The sequence below is a fragment of the Tribolium castaneum genome, chromosome 6 (assembly GCF_031307605.1).
Source record: "Tribolium castaneum strain GA2 chromosome 6, icTriCast1.1, whole genome shotgun sequence".
Classification (NCBI taxonomy): Eukaryota; Metazoa; Arthropoda; class Insecta; order Coleoptera; family Tenebrionidae; genus Tribolium; species Tribolium castaneum.
In genome coordinates this window covers 9,435,966-9,454,878 of record NC_087399.1, presented here as the reverse complement: position 1 = coordinate 9,454,878, position 18,913 = coordinate 9,435,966, and the positions used below count along the sequence as shown (strand labels likewise).

Sequence of the window (18,913 nt, the reverse complement as noted above, 5' to 3'; positions counted from 1 at the left end):
TAAACAAAATAAAAAAATCGAGAAATAAAACCAAAATCTCTTAAACCCTATTTCATTTGATAGATTCTGACCCGCCGATTACAAAGGTGTCGTCCAGTTTCGCCGTAATCGGCTTGTGAAAGACAACAAATAAAATTCCAACATTTTAAACACGTTTCTCACTCGTTTATTCACCGAAAAAAAATAACGTATGGATTTTTCGTACTTGCTCCAACAAAAAAATATCTCGAACCCATTGTCGATGCTTAAAAGACAGCGAAATTTTGCCAAAATTTTGGTCAATCCTCGCTACTCGTAGTATAAAAAAATCTTACCTAGAAAATAAAAGGGCATCTGTTGTAATACAATTTTGCCAACTAAAACCCCCACAAAAATGCGGCTTTGTCGTCTTCCCGTACTATAATCAACATCAAATCCCATATTTCTAAATTTCTTGTCTAGAATTCGAGCCGTTGATATAAAATCTTCAATCCGGTGTGCATTTTTGCACGCCATAACCAGACAACAAAGTGTTACAGGAATGCGAAAATTGTAACAAACCGACTCAACCGTTTGTATAACAAACCCTGTAGTGTCATGAACCGACCTAACTATTTGTCTTGTGATAACCGAACAAACTACAATAATCGAAATTATTGCAAATTGTAAAAACCGGATTTTGGTCCTGGCCCCGTCTAGACCCGCGACAGCGGTCAAAATTTTGATAGGTTTCAACACCTCATCCATCTTCGCCCTACTGACAACAACTTCGATGAACAATTACTTAAGATTGTGTTTGTTGTAACCGTGGGCACCTTGCCAATAGATTAACCGAGAATTCTCTCGAACTCCACCGGTGTTTATATTTAAGCCGCGCCGAGCGAACAATTCAGTGCAAAAATGAGCGACTTGTTTACTATCAAAAGGAACGAAAAAGTGGGCCGATTTGCCGTGGCAAGTCGGGCGCTTAAACCCGGCGAATTAATTTTCACCGAAACTCCATTTGCTTATGGACCAAAATCGGGTAAGTTTTTGGTTTTTGTGACAACTTTGGTACTAAGTGAGTAATTCAGATTCACCTCCCTTGTGTCTGGGGTGCTTCGCACCCGTCGATTGTACAGTTTTGTGTTCGCACTGTTCCTGGTCGGTGTGTGGCCCTGAGTGCGAGGCGAAGCCGAGCCATCGAGACTTTGAATGCGGTGTTTTCGCCTCCGCTGGAGTGAAATTCCAGGCGGTCGAAGACCCGACAAACGTGTGTCTCCAATATGAGTGCATCACGCCCCTGAGGGTGCTCCTGATGAAGGAAAAAGACCCGAAACGCTGGCAGGAGGAGATCGAGGCGATGGAAAGCCACAACGACGTCCGCAAGACCAAGCCCATTTGGGAGTTCAATCAAGTGAATATTGTCGACTACCTCAAAGGGCCGTGTAAGTTGGACCGCTTCGCGGACGAGTTAATTCACACCGTTTGTGGTATTTTGGAAATCAACGCGTTCGAGGCAAGGGCCAGTTCTGGTTACCTAATCAGGTGTTTGTTCCCGAAGTTGGCGATTTTGTCGCATAATTGCGTCTCAAACGTGCACCATTCCGTCGACTGTGACACTTTTCAAGTCAGCGTTTCCGCCTCGGTGGAAGTTCCGGAAAGTGGCGAATTGTTCAGTAGTTACACTTACTCGCTTTGGCCGACTCTCGTCCGGCGCGAGTTTTTGAAAGAGAGCAAGTATTTCGAATGCATGTGCGACAGGTGCAAGGACAAGACCGAGCTAGGGACGCACTTGGGCACCCTCAAGTGCAACAAATGCGACAATGGGGTCATCGTAAGCACTGACCCTCTCAGCTTCACCTGCGAGTGGAAATGCACCCATTGCGAGTTCAAAACCAGTGCAATCGCCGTCCGAAAGGTCTACGAAGCGGTCCAGACCGAAATAGACGCCGTGGAGATGCTTTCGGGGCCTGAAGGGATCGAACAACGCGAGGCTATTTTTAGGAAGTACAGATCGGTGTTTCATCCGAAGAATGCCTACATGACCATTCTGCGAACCTCCTTGTCGCAACTTTACGGCAGGGCTGAGGGTTACACTGTTGAGGATTTGCCCGATTTGTTGTTGGAACGCAAAGTGGAGCTTTGTAATCAACTTTTGGAGGTTTTGGATGTTGTCGAGCCAGGACATTCGAGGATTAGAGGCGTTACGTTGTACGAGTTGCATGCGCCGTTGTTGATCCTTGCCAGGAATCAGTACACTTCGGGGATGATTGATAAGGAACAGTTCAGGAAGAAGATGGAGGAGGCTGTGGAGATTTTGGGCAAGGCGGTGGAGATTTTGAAGATTGAGGTGCCTAATTCGAATGAGGGGCAGTTGGGGTTGGTGGCGCAACAGGCCTACGAGGGGTTGAAGCAGAATTTTGAGTTGTTGATAGAGACTGCATAATTTATTTATTTGTTGTTGTTGTTTTTAATAAATTTGTCGTGAAGTGTTTGTGTTTTATTTTTGTTCGGGTTTTTTCCTGTTATTGGTTGCAGTTTAATAATGGTTGAGTGTCGTTGATTTATGGGGCAATAGATGCAAATCTTGTTTACCAAGTTGGGTTATTGATTTTGTTAGTGGAATTCTTTTAGCATTTCTCGTAAACTTAGTATTAACTTATGAAAGATTAAATGGCGTAAAATACCTGGTTTACTAACTCAAGTAAATAGTTTTTTTGATTGACTAAATAAGAAAGAATAAATCAAATTAATAAATGAATTGGTTGCGTTAAACATTTTACATAAATAAATGTAAAATAAAATAAATTGACAAAAATTATACGAAATATAATTATTTATTGCATCAGCGACTGCAGTTTCTCTCGATGTCCATTGATTCCTCAGAACATTTTCCCTACAATAAATATCTTAAAAACAGAATTTTTTTCCTACAACCGCACCGAAATTAGTAAAAATGTAATTAAAAAATAAATAAATATCATCAAAACTATCGACGATATTGCAATTTCTCAACGCCAAGCGTTCACACGGAACATCTTGCACATAGAGTTCAAAAAAATAATACTCGTCATTGGTCATTGTTTTACCAAAACTGACAAAATTATTAAAATTTAATTAAAAATTATAGAAAAATTTGTGGATATCTCCAAAACTTGCGACGATTTTGCAGTTTTTTTTGTCACAATTGTTTGTGTTAAAAAATATGTTACAAAATTAAATGAATATTGATATTTTCAAAAGTGTCGGCGATTTTGTACTAAGATATTAGTTCTGTTCTGTTCAAAAGTCTGGCACAAATTCACAAAATTATAAAATAAATTTAAAAAAAAAACTAAATATTTATAGATATCTTTACAAAGATTGGCGATTTTGAGGTTTTTTAAACGACCATGTTTGGTTTCTTGCAGCTATTACATTATTAATTTATTAAACATACACGTTTGTCAAAAAAATGTAAATTATGTCACATAGTTTTACCGAAATTAAGAAAGTTTTAAAATTTAAATTAAAAAGTAAATATTTGTTAATATCTTCAACAGAGTACGGTATTCCAATGCCAAATGATTCCTCGGAACATTTTATACATAGAACTGAAAAATACGAATATAACTTTTAATCCAAAACTGACAAAAATAAATTAAAAAAATTGATATCTTTAGAATTGGCGTCGATTTTGTAGTTTTCATGCTACCAATTAATTCCTCGATACATACATAAATCTCAAAAAATCTAAACAATTTCTATAGTATCGTCAAAAATTACAAAATTAGAACAATAAAAATAAAACAATTCATGATTATACATGGTATTAGGAAATGGCTATTTATTTCGTATGTGAATTTGTCATGATCAGACGTGTTAAAACCCTTGTATCATTTTTCCAAAAAGTGCATACTTTTTTTAGAAATTTTTATTAACTCACATGGAGAGAGCCAGTGTGTGGCTTATGGTAGTTTATTAGCAATTATTTTTTTTTATTAAACAAAATGAAAATGGTAGCGCATGGGCGTTTTGTGATTTTTTAAAAAATTGTAACTAACATGTTCATTTGTGTGGGAGGTTTGAGTTCCGGTCTTGGCAAAAAAAATTTTTTTTTTCTTAAAATTATTTAAAATTAATTAAATTAATTTCTTATTAAATATTAAATTTTATTAAATAAATATTAAATTAATTTCTTCTGCTGTTTTGTCAATAATACTAAAATTTACGCAAATTTTTATAATTCTAGTTCAGCGGTTCTCAAGGTTTGGGACTTTAATTTCAGAACAATTTTTTATGAAAAATATGCATTCTTGATTTACATAAATTTTTCTTAATCAATTTATCTTGTCATTCTCTATTTACCTTTTAATTTTTGCTAAACCATTCCCTAATACGCTGTATAAATATTCAACGATATATCTGTGTGTAGTACAGATCTAGGAAATTGATTGGCAGTAAGAAAAGTTCAAAAACGCAAAAATTTATTTTCTGGAACATTTTACACACTTGTAGCCGAAAAGATTTAATATCTTATTAAATTTAATAACTTATTTAAAACACAAAAATAAAATACTTATTATTTTAGTTCTTGTTCTTTTGCTGTTTTTGTTTTTGGTTCCCTATTTTGTATTATTATTTTATTATTTTCTTCAATATTATTGAGAATGCCAACATATTTCTATTTCATATTACTTAAAAAAACTATATTATTTTCTGTTTATTCTTGTAATGTATTTTTCTTTGCATTTATATACTGGTTTTAGTTATTTTCGAGTTTATATTTCATAGTTTATGTTTTGTTTTGTTTTGATAGAGGTTAAGTAGCCAGACTTCGCCTCCTCGTATTTTTTCTTCTTTAATATAGGCTTTTTTATTATATCTTCACAGTGATAGGAAATTTTGAAGTTTCGTCAACGCCTGTAGATTTCTTGGAACATTTCACATACACACGGTTAAAAAAATGTACGTTCTGTTCTTTCTTTTGTTTGGCTTAAAGTGACAAAGTTGGAAAATCGAATTAAATAATATTTGTCACATATTCAAAACAACAGGAGGTTTTAAAATTTTCTCAATGTCGATCGATTCCTCGGAACAGTTTACTTAGGAATAGCTTAAAAATATATCAGTTTTGTCCCTCAGTTTCGTCGAAATTAACACAATTGCAGAAAAAATTAGAATCCAACTTTTTAATTGCAATTTTCTAATAAACAAAACATCCGAAATAGCTCTTGGTCTATTTTTGAAACGATAAAGTCTTCACTGTTGGAGTTGGAACAGAGCCAAAAAAACAACGTCCCGACCTTTATTTATCCAGTGCTGCTAAATTCAGCGCTAATGATTTTTTAAATAACTGCACAAAAGTACACAACAGTCGGTTCAAGACATGACGACCAACCCGTTTACTATCAAACAAACCGATCAAGACCGTCATGTTGTGGCAAATCGTCTTATCAAATCCGGTGAAATAATCCTCACCGAAACCCCTTTTGTTTACGGCCCAAAACCAGGTACGTTTTTTCCTCAAATTTGAAAAAACAATAACCGATTAATTCAGGATCACCCGTTTTGTGTCTTGGTTGTTTCGAATGTGTCGACTCAAAAACAGCGTGTTCGAAGTGCTCTTGGCCGGTTTGTGGCCCCGAATGCGAATCCTTGTCCAGTCACAAGGACAATGAGTGCGAAATTTTTGCCAAGAATCGGGTCAAATTTAACGATGTGGACGATCCGTACGATGTTTGTTTGCAGTACGAGGGGATAACACCACTTCGGATGCTCCTAGCGAAGGAGAAAGACCCCAAACGGTGGTTGGAAGAAATCGAAGGGTTGAAAATTCGCAAAAACAACGATAATGTCGTGGATTTTGTACGAAATGTGTGCAAAATGGATCAATTTTGTGACGATTTAATTCACACCGTTTGTGGGATCCTTGACTTGAATGCGATAGAAGTGAGAGCTCCTTCGGGTTATTTGATTCGTTGTTTGTACCCGAAATTATCACAAATTTCCCACAATTGTGTCACAAATCTCTTTCAAACTGTGACCCCTGAGGATTTTAAAATCACACTCAGAGCGTCTGTTAACATTTCCGAAAACCAGGAACTATTCTATAACTACGTTTATCCACTTTGGCCGACTTTAATCCGGCGCGATTTTTTGAAAGAAAATAAAAATCTGGACTGTCGTTGTAAAAGATGTGGTGATAAAACAGAGCTAAGGACACACTTAAGCACCTTGAAGTGTAGCAAATGCGACAACGGGATACTTTTGAGTAGTGATCCCTTGAGCGATTCCTGCGACTGGAATTGTACTCACTGTGAGTTCAAAACCAACGCAAGTTCGGTAAAAAAAGTCTACAGAATAGTTCAGAGTGAAATAGAAGCCATTCAGATGGTTTCAGGGGCTGAAGGAATCGAGCAACGCGAAGCTATTTTCAGGAAATATCGTTCGGTTTTTCACCCGAAAAACGCCTACATGACGATACTCAGAGTCGACTTGACGCAATTATACGGACGAGCTCCTGGTTACACCATTCATGAATTACCGGATTTGTTACAGGAGCATAAAGTCGAGTTGTGTTATCAGTTATTGGAAGTTTTGGACGTCGTAGAACCTGGGCTTTCGAAACTCCGGGGAATCACACTGTATGAGCTTCACGCTCCTTTAATTTCACTCGCTCGGAATGAATACAAGTCGGGGTTAATCACCCGAGAAGACTTTCGCAAGAAAATGCAGGATGCTGTTGGACTTCTTGAAAAGTCGGTGGAGATTTTGAAGTTGGAACCGCCGAACTCAGTCGAGGGGGAATTGGCGATTGTTGCGAAACAATCGCTGGAGAATTTGGTGCAAAATTTTGATCTACTCATACAAACTGCGTGATTTATTGTAACACTGTAGTAATAAAAACTATTTTTTCTTCTTGGCTTTTCTGGTCTCTTTCTTTTTCTCCCCCAGTTGGATGTTGTTAATTGACAAACGCAACATTTTCAGTTCTGAGAGAGCGTTCTGTGCCAGTCGTCCTTCAGGACTCTTCATGGGTTCATACAGAAGGTACTTGATCGAATTTTTCAAAAAGTTTTCAGCTGTTAGTAACTTTTTGACAAATTCTTCAATCCCAAATTCCCTATTATTGTAGCACTTTTGGGCCAAACTTGCCACAGCTGAATGGAGTTCGTACATGGCAATGGCCTGAATTCGTGAAATCCCGGACTTGATTTTTTGGAAAATGTCCAAAAGTTGATGCAGAGTTCGATTTTTCCGTTCAAAACCCAAACGGTGGTCGGAGAAAGTCAAGGGGTTGAAAATTCGCAAAAACATCGTTAATGTAGTGGATTTTGTACGAATTGTGTGCAAAATGGATCAATTTTGTGACGATTTAATTCACACCGTTTGTGGGATCCTTGACTTGAATGCGATAGAAGTGAGAGCTCCTTCGGGTTATTTGACTCGTTGTTTGTACCCTAAATTATCACAAATTTCCCACAATTGTGTCACAAATCTCTTTCAAACTGTGACTCCTGAGGATTTTAAAATCACACTCAGAGCGTCTGTTAACATTTCCGAAAACCAGGAATTATTCTATAACTACGTTTATCCACTTTGGCCCACTTTAATTCGGCGCGATTTTTTGAAAGAAAACAAAAATTTGGACTGTCGTTGTAAAAGATGTGGTGATAAAACCGAGCTAAGGACACACTTAAGCACCTTAAAGTGTAGCAAATGCGACAATGGGATACTTCTGAGCAGTGATCCTTTGAGCGATTCCTGCGACTGGAATTGCACTCACTGTGAGTTCAAAACGAATGCAAGTTCGGTGAAAAAAGTCTACAGAATAGTCCAGAGTGAAATAGAAGCCATTCAGATGGTTTCAGGAGCTGAAGGAATCGAGCAACGCGAAGCTATTTTCAGGAAATATCGTTCGGTTTTTTACCCGAAAAACGCCTACATGACGATACTCAGAGTCGACTTGACGCAATTATACGGACGAGCTCCTGGTTACACCATTCATGAATTACCGGATTTGTTACAGGAGCATAAAGTCGAGTTGTGTTATCAGTTATTGGAAGTTTTGGACGTGGTGGAACCTGGACTTTCGAAACTCCGGGGAATCACACTGTATGAGCTTCACGCCCCTTTAATTTCACTCGCGCGAAATGAATACAAGTCGGGGTTAATCACCCGAGAAGACTTTCGCAAGAAAATGCAGGATGGTGTTGGACTTCTTGAAAAGTCGGTGGAGATTTTGAAGTTGGAACCACCGAACTCAGTCGAGGGGGAATTGGCGATTGTTGCGAAACAATCGCTGGAGAATTTGGTGCAAAATTTTGATCTACTTATACAAACTGCGTGATTTATTGTAACACTGTAGTAATAAAAACTATTTTTTCTTCTTGGGTTTTCTGGTCTCTTTCTTTTTCTCCCCCAGTTGGATGTTATTAATCGACAAACGCAACATTTTCAGCTCTGAGAGAGCGTTCTGTGCGAGTCGTCCTTCAGGACTCTTCATGGGTTCGTAGAGGAGGTACTTGATCGAATTTTTCAAAATGTTTTCAGCTGTTAGTAACTTTTTGACAAACTCTTCAATCCCAAACTCCCTATTATTGTAGCACTTTTGGGCCAAATTTGCCACAGCTGAATGGAGTTCGTACATGGCAATGGCCTGAATTCGTGAAATCCCGGGCTCGATTTTTTGGAAAATGTCCAAAAGTTTGATGCAGAGTTCGATTTTTCGGTTCAAGTTTTTCGTACTTGGGGCGGCTTGTGAGTAGAGACGGACCAAGTTTTGCTCCACTTCTAAAACCAAGTAGTGTTGGGGGTGGAACGTGAAGCTTAGTTTTTTCAGGAATTTTTCCAAATTTTCAATGGTGGGAGTTTCTGTGGAAATATGATTTTGACAAAGGGGTGTAAGGGAAATTGTTGCGATTTTACCGAATTCATCGATTCGTCGTCGGCATTCTGTGACTGTCATTTTAATGAGAGAGTCGTGGAAAATGCGTTGGCATGATGAACACTGCCAAGGGTTTGGACGTAGAAGGCCCTTGTGGCATCTAGGGCATTTTAAGGAACTCATTTCGGTGCCGAATTCGGTGGAATCGCGACATCTCGAACATTGGCATTCGAAGTGTTTGGCGTTGAGTAATCGGCGTTTTCGCTCATCGTTACCCTAAAAAACAAGGTTTTTTGGTATTTCTGTAACAATTGTCAATTTTATATCCAGTTGAGAAACGAATTAATTAGTAAAAAAAATTATTTAATATTGTATTGAAATAATCGGGAAAAATTATAGGTATTTTACAATAACTCATTTGTATTTTTCAGAGTAAATTTGAGAGTTCCTGGGCTCAAAATTTGTCGCTGGAATTTATTTTACCACATAATTTTTTTCTTATACAGAAACTTTCAATTTGAACTTTATTTCACTAAAAAAAATTCAAATGGACGGTTGCAAAATTCTACTATGAACTGAAGTGGGATATAGTCGCTAAATGTTAAAAACTGTCGACGAATTTAAGATTCTGAATCCAATTTCTTGGAACATTTTACATTCGTTAAACTTAAAAAATATAAATTTTGCATCATAGTCTCATCGAAATTGACGAAATTAAAAAAATGAAGTTAAAAAATTAACATTGGTTATAATATTTGCAAAATTGTTAACAATTTTGTGGTTTCTTTGACACCGGTCAGTTTTCCGAAACATTTTAAGTTCGTAAAGCTAAAAAATAAAACATTTTGGCTCGTGTAGCCTTACTGAAATTGACAAAATTAGAAAAATAAAATAAAAAGTATGTATCGATTTTTGTCGATATTTCCTAACTTTCAGAGACTTAGCTGTCTTCTCGACACCATTCTATTCCTTAAAACATTTTACGTACGTACGTATAGTTTACAAAAATATTTTTTCATTGACCGTTTATTAATATTAAAAAAGTATACATTTATTGACGTCTTTTTGTAATTGTGACCTTTAAAAATTTAATTCTTGCTTTATGAAGGTTTTGACGAGTCTTTCTAAAGCTTTACAATTAATTACTCACTTATTCTTTCAAAGCAAGTAGACATAAATTGCACATTAATATCGAATGTCCACCTTTTATCTTATATATAATATATAATTAAATTTTAATGACATTTGTCGAAGTTAAAACGAGTTTATTAAAAAATAACACATTGTTATTTTATCTAAAATCATCGTCTATATGTTCACAACTGTCAGTGATATTGATAGTTTTCTCAGAGTCTATCGATTTCCTGGGACATTTTACAGTAATAAATCTTAAAATACAGCGTGCTCAAAAACTGGCGCACCAACTCAATGGTGTGTGATAGAGAACTGGTTACATATAAAGGTAAAAATAGTAAGAAAATTATTTGTATTAAAGTTATTGATAAATAATGGATTTTAAATAAATGATATGTGGCAACGTTGTCTAACAGTCGTGATCGCAATAGAATTTGAGCAAGAATAAAAATAAATTATTTTTCAAACGGTTTCCTAGGAAATAATTCCCAGTGTTGGCACCTCTACACATTGTGATTTTTTGGATGAATTTTAATTTTTTTAAATTAAAAAAACTGCTAAAATCTTAATAATAAATTTAAAAATACTTATTCATCGTTTTGTTACGGAACGATTACTTGGTACAAAACATAAAAACATAAAAAAATAATAAAAACTAAAGAAGTTAGCACAATAAGTTTGTAGCTCCAGAATTGTAAAAATATGACTTTAGGAATTTTTTCAACATTTTTCCCGTAATCTGCACTTGCTTCTCAATAACGTACCACTGAGTTGGTGCGCCAGTTTTTGAGCACCCTGTATATGAATTTTATTTTAGACTCATCGTAATTGACAAAATTAGGAAAAAAATGGAAAAAAATTATTTGTCGGCACCATCATTTAGTTCTGCGGAATATTTTACGTTCGTAAAGCTTAAGAAATATAAATTTTGTGTCATAGCTTTGCTGAAATTGACGAAATTAGAAAAATTAACATTTATTGATATTTGCAAAACTGTTGACTCAATAATGCCGATCGAGTCCCTGGGACGTTTTACGTTCATAAAAGCTCAAAAAAACATATTTTTCCATACATAGCTTTCCCAAAATTGACAAAATTAGAAAAATGAAATATTTTATTAAATAATAATTTTTAAAAGCGCATTATTTTCTGCATTCATTGGTGTAACATATCCTACTTTCGGTTCACTTTGATAAAAACCATTGTGGTGCAAATAACTAAGCTGTTACCATGACAAATCCTATAAAAGTTAATGCCAAGAGTACGATATTTGCACCACAATGGTTTTTATGAAAGTGGACCGAATGTACTTTTATTTTTATTAGAAAGTAATAAAAATTAAAATTCAAAAACTTATTTCTGAATTTCTGGAAAAGTAAAACTAAATTAGCTTTGAAAATATTGTTATTAGCGATCTGTGACTTCTATATGAGCCATAAGTTAATAATTAGTTCAGCAATGCTACATATTTAAGTAAAACTGAACTTACAGACATTCCTATGGTTGATTACCGCGACAAAAAGCTAAGATGTCAATGAAAATGACGTATTTTGTATTTAAGCTTTTATTTTTATTATTATTTTTTATTAAATGTGTTCTTTTTCAGTTAGTGTTATTTTAACAATTATTAATAATTTGTACTAATTTTTTGGTCAAAATTCAAGCAGCAAAGAGCTAAAAAGGGATAAAGACAACATTTCCAATGCTAATAAAATTTTACATTTTTCAAAATTTTATCAGTTTGATATTTTTTTTTAAGTTTTGATAATATTAACGTATGCATGTGTTATATCATAGAACTCAGAAAAAATGTTTTTTTTAATGTATTAAATTTACCTTTTTTGCTATTAAAAAAAATCATCACAATAAATGGCGATAGAAATTTGGTGTACATCTGAAATTTCTATACTTTTAAGCACATACCAAATTTCAATAAGTTTTGATGAATAGTTTTTATAATATTTAACTGCATCCACACTTTTTAACGACCCTGTATAATTCCAAAAATATATTTTCTACTTTGGTTTCATAAAATGATCATTATGAAACTAAAAGTAGTTTCATAAAGAGAATTTTTGTGCAACTGCTTATAGTAAATTTTTAGAAGTTGTACTGGCAGTGCTGGGCTTAGTGTGATCTGTCTACAGCGTCAAGTCGTTTATTGATAAAGCCCGAATAATTAACAAAATTAAGACGAAATAGTTTGAAGAGATTTTCAAAAGTTAAATTAAACAAAAACAAACAACAAAAATGTAGAATAAAAAAAATAGTATATTACACTCATTTTATAAGATTTAATTGTGGCACTCATTTTTTTGGAGCACTCTTTCGTCGTGCTCTAAAACCATTTATGCCACAATATAAAACTGGTATATTAATATACTATTTTCGTTGACTGTTTGCTAATGTCAATATTATTGAATGATTTTATATTAGAATGAGTATATTTGTCTTTTTGTAATTTTGATGTTGAAAAATTTAATTACTGCTTTATGGGGCTTCTGAGTCTGTAGAATGCTTCACATTTCATTATTTACATCTTTCAGGTTAGCAAATATACATAAATTGTACCCTATTTCCGAATTTACTCTTTTTTTAATTCACAGTAAATTTTAATGTCAAAGTTGAAACTATGAAGTCAAAAATGAAACTGGTTTCGATTTTGTTTTAACTCCAAATATTTCCAGAAAAAAAGCTTGCGGTCAATAAAAAATGTTGTAATCAACTCATTTGTTATTTAATAATCGCAACTATTAAAAGACACTCACTCGCTTTCGCTCGTGTGTGCTTTAACTGATATGGATTATTAATAACCTTCTTTAACAGATTAATTTATTAATAAATAACTGTTTTCATAGTCTTGCCGAAATTGGCATCATAAGTAAGTTAATTAATAAATACAAACCTGAAGAACATCTGTATAATTAAAATAAATGGGACTCCCTTCCGGAATATCAACAGCGGCATGCACATACAAGACAAAGTCGTCATCAACGGCCAAATGTGTATTTGCGACACAATCATGAGCCATGAGGGCTGCCCTTAAGTACAACCCTCTCAAATTTTCCGCCTGATTAAACCCTAATCGGTTTCGTTGCGGTTGTCGGACATCAAAAGTATTGATATCAAGAATACCGCAAATTTTTTGCACCACTTCCTCCTTCAAATCACTCTCGTCAAGTATTTTTAACTTGAAGAGAACGTCCTCGATATTGACGCGATTTCGACGCCAGATTTGTGAATCTCGTCGGAAATTTAAATGTGCTTCAAGTTGTAGAAAATTTTCCAGTTGATTTTTATTAAATTGCCGCCACAGGAGGCACCGTAAGGGTGTCACAATTTCCGGATTCGATAAAACATCATCGTGATTGATTGGCAGGCTTTTGAGAGCTGTGCATTCTTGTAAGTTGTGAAATTGGTCTAAAATTGGATTCTGATTTGTTAATTTTGATAATAAAAAAATAAATTACTTTTGCAATTGGGGTTACACAGCACTGCGATGCGACAGTCGGGGCAAAAGAACAGTTTCTTGAGTTGGGCACAACAGTTGAAGCAAATGATGGGGCCCCCGACTTGGGGGCACAAAAGCACGGGGTTTTCTTTGAGGATTAACTGGCCTTGTTTGATGTTTTTGGACGCGACGATAAATCTGGAATTTTCTTATTTTCGCGGAAAACGAATCGAATTTTTTTACCTGCCGAAAATTTCATTTTTAGCCACTTGGTAGAAACTGTTAGCTTCTACCATTTTAACGGGTCACAATGTACTAAAAATAATGGAATAGACAGAATAGACTAATTATATTCGCGTCCACGTGACTCAGATCAGTCAGATCCACTCGTGGGTTCAAAAATTTAAAAAGGAAAAATGTTCTATGTATTATTTTTCTGCAAAAACTTTTATGTGGTGATATTATCAGCTCTGATCTTCTGGATCAAATGAACATTGTAGTACCTAGAGCTAACAACCGAAATCCTCTTACATTTTATTTTTCCACCCCTAATACCTTTCATCATCTGAATTTTCCACTTTTTAAATGTTTTAAATTATATAATAATATTACAATAGATTTAGATATTTTCTTCAATAATTTCCAAACTAAAACTGTAAAGGTAATGCTTCTAGAATATTTTTTTTGTAATTTATAATGTTTTGTATAATTTAATCGTCTCAATTTTGTTCTTTTTTGGTATATTGTATTGTTACTTGTCCACTTTAGACTAATAAGTCTGGAAATAAATTTTATTATTATTATTGTTATTATTATTATTATTATTATTATTATTATTATTATTATTATTATTATTATTATTATTATTATTATTATTATTATTATTATTATATTATATTATTATAAAACGAGGCAAGGAATTGAAAAAAATCAGAAAATACCTTACCAAAATCAGTCGACAATTTTTTTAATTTAGACGCATAAACATTTTTCAATAAAAATTTTGCTATTCGTTATTTTGCAAAATTTTCGCGTAAAAATTTGTAGTTGAAGTTGAAAAATAAATATTTTGTCAGACTTTGTTTGTATTTGCGAAAACCTATTTATACTTAAGTAATTAAAAAGTTACTTAATATTTTACAAGTTCATTTGAGTTATGATGTTTCTTAAAGAAGTGTTAAAATTATATTGGAAATTATCGAACAAATTATGCTTGAAAGTCGAAAATCACGATATCTACTTTTAGATTTTTCTTTTAGATGAAAATTTTAACTTTCTTTCCGAGCTTTGTTTGAATAATTTGCTTGTACTTTTCCTTTGTTAATTATTTTTAGGAAAAAATTGAAGAAACTTAATTATTTTGCAAAGTTTTGAGAAAAAATTACTAAATTAGATCGAAATTGACGACCTTTTTACCTGTTTAGTGTAATTTTGTTAAAACACTTAATTAAAGTACCTAATTTCGTCAGAAGAAAAACTTACAACAAAAAGAAAAATAAATAATCTTGGACCATCTTTTGATAGCGATAAAAGACATTGTTAAAAGTTCTAAACTTGTTTAAGTTTTTTTACGGTATACAAGGTATTTCACACAATATCACCAAAATACTACGTTACAAACTCGCATACAGTTTTTGAAAAACTGAATAGTTTTCTCTAGTTTGTTCACCCTTTAAAAAAATTGCGACGATTTTAGTAGTTTGTGAATAAGATAGATAGACTAAAATCATACTCATTCCGTCTTTTACTAAAACACTCATGATAATTGTTACCGAAAAACAGCAATTTATGATTATTAATGAAGCTGTGATTAGTTTGACAACTTTTGTCATCAATTTCCAAACATTAAATTAATTAAATCTATCCAGTTGCTTCGTGGTTTAGCGGAAACCAGCCCTTGTAATATTAAACAGAACAAGTTGAACAAGTCGCCAGTTTGTATCTTATAGTGTACAAAAACATTTAGCGAAGTAACAAATTCGACAACAAATTTAATACGTTAACATTAGAAACAAAAGCGAGACAAAAAATTAAAAATCCGAATTAATTTATATACGTTTATCGAGTTTAGCGGAGGGTTCTTTTGAAAGTTGACACGACAATTTTTTGAACCATATGTTATACCTACATAGGGCATACATTTGATTTAGACAAAATATAAGTGAGACACTACTTTTTTATTATTTCATATTTATTTATTATTATTATTATTTATGTGATTTTAAAAATATCGAACAATCAGTTTTCTCTCGTCATTTTTAATAAACCAAAATATAAAGTAGTCACAACTAAAATAGAAAATTACACTTCTTCTGCTTTTATAGAGCCTTTTGAGCACGTTTTATAAAAGAAAAACATTTATATCACATACTTTTCAGAACAGGCCAACAATCTCAAATAGAGGTGGAAAATGACTTTACTTTAGATTTTTTGTTATACAAGGTGTCTCAGAATTGACGTATTCCAAGTTAAGAGCATTGTAGAGATTGACTTCTGTAGTCAAAATATAGAAAAAAAAATAAGATTTTGGACTTCCCCTCAGAGATACACTGGTTTGAAAATCACTTTTTGAATTGTGTTTTCTCCAAATGCAAGCTAAAAGTTTCAGTGTTTATTGCGATTTATGGTATGGATGATTATGGAGAATAATAATGTAAAACAATTTATTAAAAATTAGCTTTATTTTGAAGCAAAAAAAATCTTAATTATTGATAGTTTTCGTCTGATTTTTAAGAAACATTACGAAAATTTACGATTTTTTTACTGCAAAACAAAGCAAATTTTTCGAGAAATTGTTTTACATTATTATTTTTCATCACCTACACCATAAATAGCATTGAAAATTTTTGCTTGCATTGAAGTAAAACGTAAATCAAAGTGCACCTGAAGTGCACCTTCAAATCAATGTATCTTTCTGGGAAAGCCCCAAACTTGATTTTGTTTCTACATTCGGACCAGTGAACAACGCTTTCTATAACGTTCTGAACTTGGAATTCGCAAATTTTATAATAATAAAGGAGAATTTTATCTACGAAAAAATATACTTAGCAGCACGAGGCAAAGCCGATAAAATTTCCTTATTTACGTGTATTTTTTTCTATTATAATTTTAATTACTGTTAATAAAATGCACATTTTTAATTAAGTAAATATTTTAATTTGTAATTAATTCGGCGTTTGTCAATGCAAAGTAAATAGCAACTTAAGAATTGGAATTAGTTTAATCCCGAATTAAATTTTAATTCGCTTTCTGTAAACCGACCCTAAATAAATTAAAATATAAACAATACTGCTTTATTGAAAATTGGAATTTATTGAATTGTTTATTTTTTTACTTAGTTATACATGTTGTCGATAGCAGTGTGAGTAGTAAATATTAATTTATTCATCTTAATCATCCTTTTGATTTAACTGTTGTTTTAGATATGAAATGTGCTTTTTATTAATTGGAAAAACTTAATTATTTTGTGGAATTGACACTAAAAAATTCAAAAGAATCTCGAAAACGATTTTAAATTTGATCTGTTTTGTTAGATTTAGCTCCTTTATAAGTAAAAAACTAAAAATGTGTTTTTCAGATGTTGAAGCATATTTTTGCGTTTTTGTGCTCAAATATTAGTTTTGTTTTTTTTTACTTTTTAGCACGTTTTTCAACCGAAAATTTACCTATTTTACACTCTTTTGCTGGAGTTCGCCCAAAATGACATTTTTCAGCTTTTTTATTAGATTCATCATATTTTTAAGCAAGAAACTTATTTATTTGTGAAATTTCGCCAAAAAAATTAAAATTGACACGTATTCGGCTTGTTTATAGTGATTTGATTCGTTTTGTGAGCAAGAAATTTAGTTATTTTGCAAAATTTCCCTCTAATTAAGCGAAAAACTTTTCACCAACGAAAGCAATATTTTTTTCTTGGTATTATATTTGCCGATATTGTGTTTTTTTTAAGGAAATGAGGTTTAAATGAGACAAAAGCAAAATTTAATAATTTTATTCGGTCGATTAGTTACAATTCTGCTATTTTCGTCACTTTTACTCAAATTATCTGGATTATCACTACTGCTGATAGTTTCAATTTGCAGATTATCTTGAAGCTGTTGTTGTTGGATCTGGTACTTTGGACAATCTTTTTTCAAGTGGGTCACGTCCCCGCACACCTTGCAGGCCCCTCCCTTCGGATACAACCCCCTTGCGTTATCAGGACACTGTCTTGCGATATGACCCTGCTCGTGGCAGATAAAACACTGCGCAAATTTAAATTCTTGCCCCCTCACTACTTTACACTCAAAATGCGTGTGTTCAGTTGACCCACACTTGAAACAAATTCCCGTCCCTGACGACTCAGCTATTTCTTTACCCAATTCTGGACATTCGGATAAGTTGTGACCGGATTTTCGGCAATTGAAACACACTTTCTTCTTTTCTCGAGCGAATGCTTTTTCAGCTTTTCTTCGTTCTAGTTTCAGGGCGATTTTAATTTCACTTCTGGGTAAACCTTTGCTGATCATTTGTTGGCGTAATTGGCGGATTCGCTCCGCGTCTTCTTTTTTAATAGGGAAGCCGTCGACGTAAGCTATTGGCACTTCTTTTCCGTTTATTATCATGCTGTTTTGGGGTTTCTTACGTCGTTCGTGTTTTTCGTTGTCTCTAGGTTTGGCTTTCTTCAAGTTGGGGGTTTGTGGTTGGTTTAGTTTCTTTTTCTCAAGCTGACGTTGACGCTTTTCTTTCTTCTCAATTTTCTTGCGATCTTCTTCGGTTAGTGGTTCCCTTTTCACGGGTTGTTTCGCCTTAGGTTTGCCGCCTTTTTTCGCTAAAATGTTTGGAGTGTTTTTTTTCTTGAATTTTTTCACAGGTTCTGTTTCGTTGTTATTAATTGTTGGTGAAGGTTTTGGAGCATTAGTTTCACAACTGACATCACCTTCGGCTAATTTCTCTTTTTCTTCAATTAATTGTCCCTTTTTTAATGTTTTTTTCACTTTAGGCTTGCCGCCTTTTTTCGCCAAAATATTTGGAGCGTTTTTCTTCTTGAATTTTTTTACAGGTGTGGTGGTTACATCGTTTGTTTCACATTCGACGAATTTCTTGACTTTTTTGCTAGTTTCTTCAAGGGGGGCGTCAGCTTTACGCTTGATTCCGCTCTTTTCTTCCACAATTTTGAGTTTTTTCTTCTTTTTGGGTTTATTGTCTGTTTGGGGGAACTCCGCCCATTTACTATTTTTCACTACGTCGTTTTCAACTTGTTGCAGGAAAGCCTTATAGTTACTTTCGCGCTGTTTGTCCGCTTCTTGTCTTTTTTTACTTGCTTCAATTTCTTGATTTTTTTCCAATAATTGATTTTTCATCTCACTCCAGGACGTGGCATCTTCGGGAACTCGCTCGTTGGACGCTTTCGAACCCTTTGCACGTGCAAATCGAGTCATTTTCAGGATTTATTCTATTTTAGGCGAAAAAATAACCTCACGTGGCAGACTGAGGTTATGTGTACACCCACTAATTGT

General features: G+C 33.7%; 6 protein-coding genes across 6 annotated transcripts in view; 3 read left to right on the top strand and 3 right to left on the bottom strand.

The window, feature by feature from the left end:
* Nucleotides 1–18,913, bottom strand: part of Pym (Partner of Y14 and Mago) — a 442,733-nt gene that overhangs the window by 302,715 nt on the left and 121,105 nt on the right. The window lies entirely within an intron of this gene.
* LOC654885 (SET domain-containing protein SmydA-8) lies at nt 825–2,455 on the top strand. Its single transcript, XM_961298.4, has 2 exons — nt 825–1,003; nt 1,053–2,455. Exons 1-2 carry the CDS (start codon nt 880–882, stop codon nt 2,405–2,407), a joined length of 1,479 nt encoding a protein of 492 aa, XP_966391.2. The 5' UTR covers nt 825–879; the 3' UTR covers nt 2,408–2,455.
* Nucleotides 5,230–6,869, top strand: LOC654943 (SET domain-containing protein SmydA-8). Its single transcript, XM_961384.5, has 2 exons — nt 5,230–5,453; nt 5,501–6,869. The coding sequence occupies exons 1-2, from the start codon at nt 5,330–5,332 to the stop codon at nt 6,820–6,822; spliced, it is 1,446 nt and encodes a 481-aa protein (XP_966477.2). The 5' UTR covers nt 5,230–5,329; the 3' UTR covers nt 6,823–6,869.
* LOC655071 (uncharacterized) lies at nt 7,298–8,341 on the top strand. The gene has a single exon (XM_008203452.3). It carries the CDS (start codon nt 7,298–7,300, stop codon nt 8,291–8,293), a length of 996 nt encoding a protein of 331 aa, XP_008201674.2. The 3' UTR covers nt 8,294–8,341.
* On the bottom strand, nt 8,274–13,769 carry LOC655294 (SET domain-containing protein SmydA-8). The gene is made up of 5 exons (XM_961822.4): nt 13,659–13,769; nt 13,435–13,613; nt 12,870–13,384; nt 8,872–9,106; nt 8,274–8,817 (listed from the first exon to the last, which is right to left on the bottom strand). Exons 1-5 carry the CDS (start codon nt 13,709–13,711, stop codon nt 8,321–8,323), a joined length of 1,479 nt encoding a protein of 492 aa, XP_966915.2. The 5' UTR covers nt 13,712–13,769; the 3' UTR covers nt 8,274–8,320.
* LOC100142315 (hypothetical protein) lies at nt 17,360–18,835 on the bottom strand. The gene has a single exon (XM_008203453.3). The coding sequence runs from the start codon at nt 18,833–18,835 to the stop codon at nt 17,375–17,377; it is 1,461 nt and encodes a 486-aa protein (XP_008201675.2). The 3' UTR covers nt 17,360–17,374.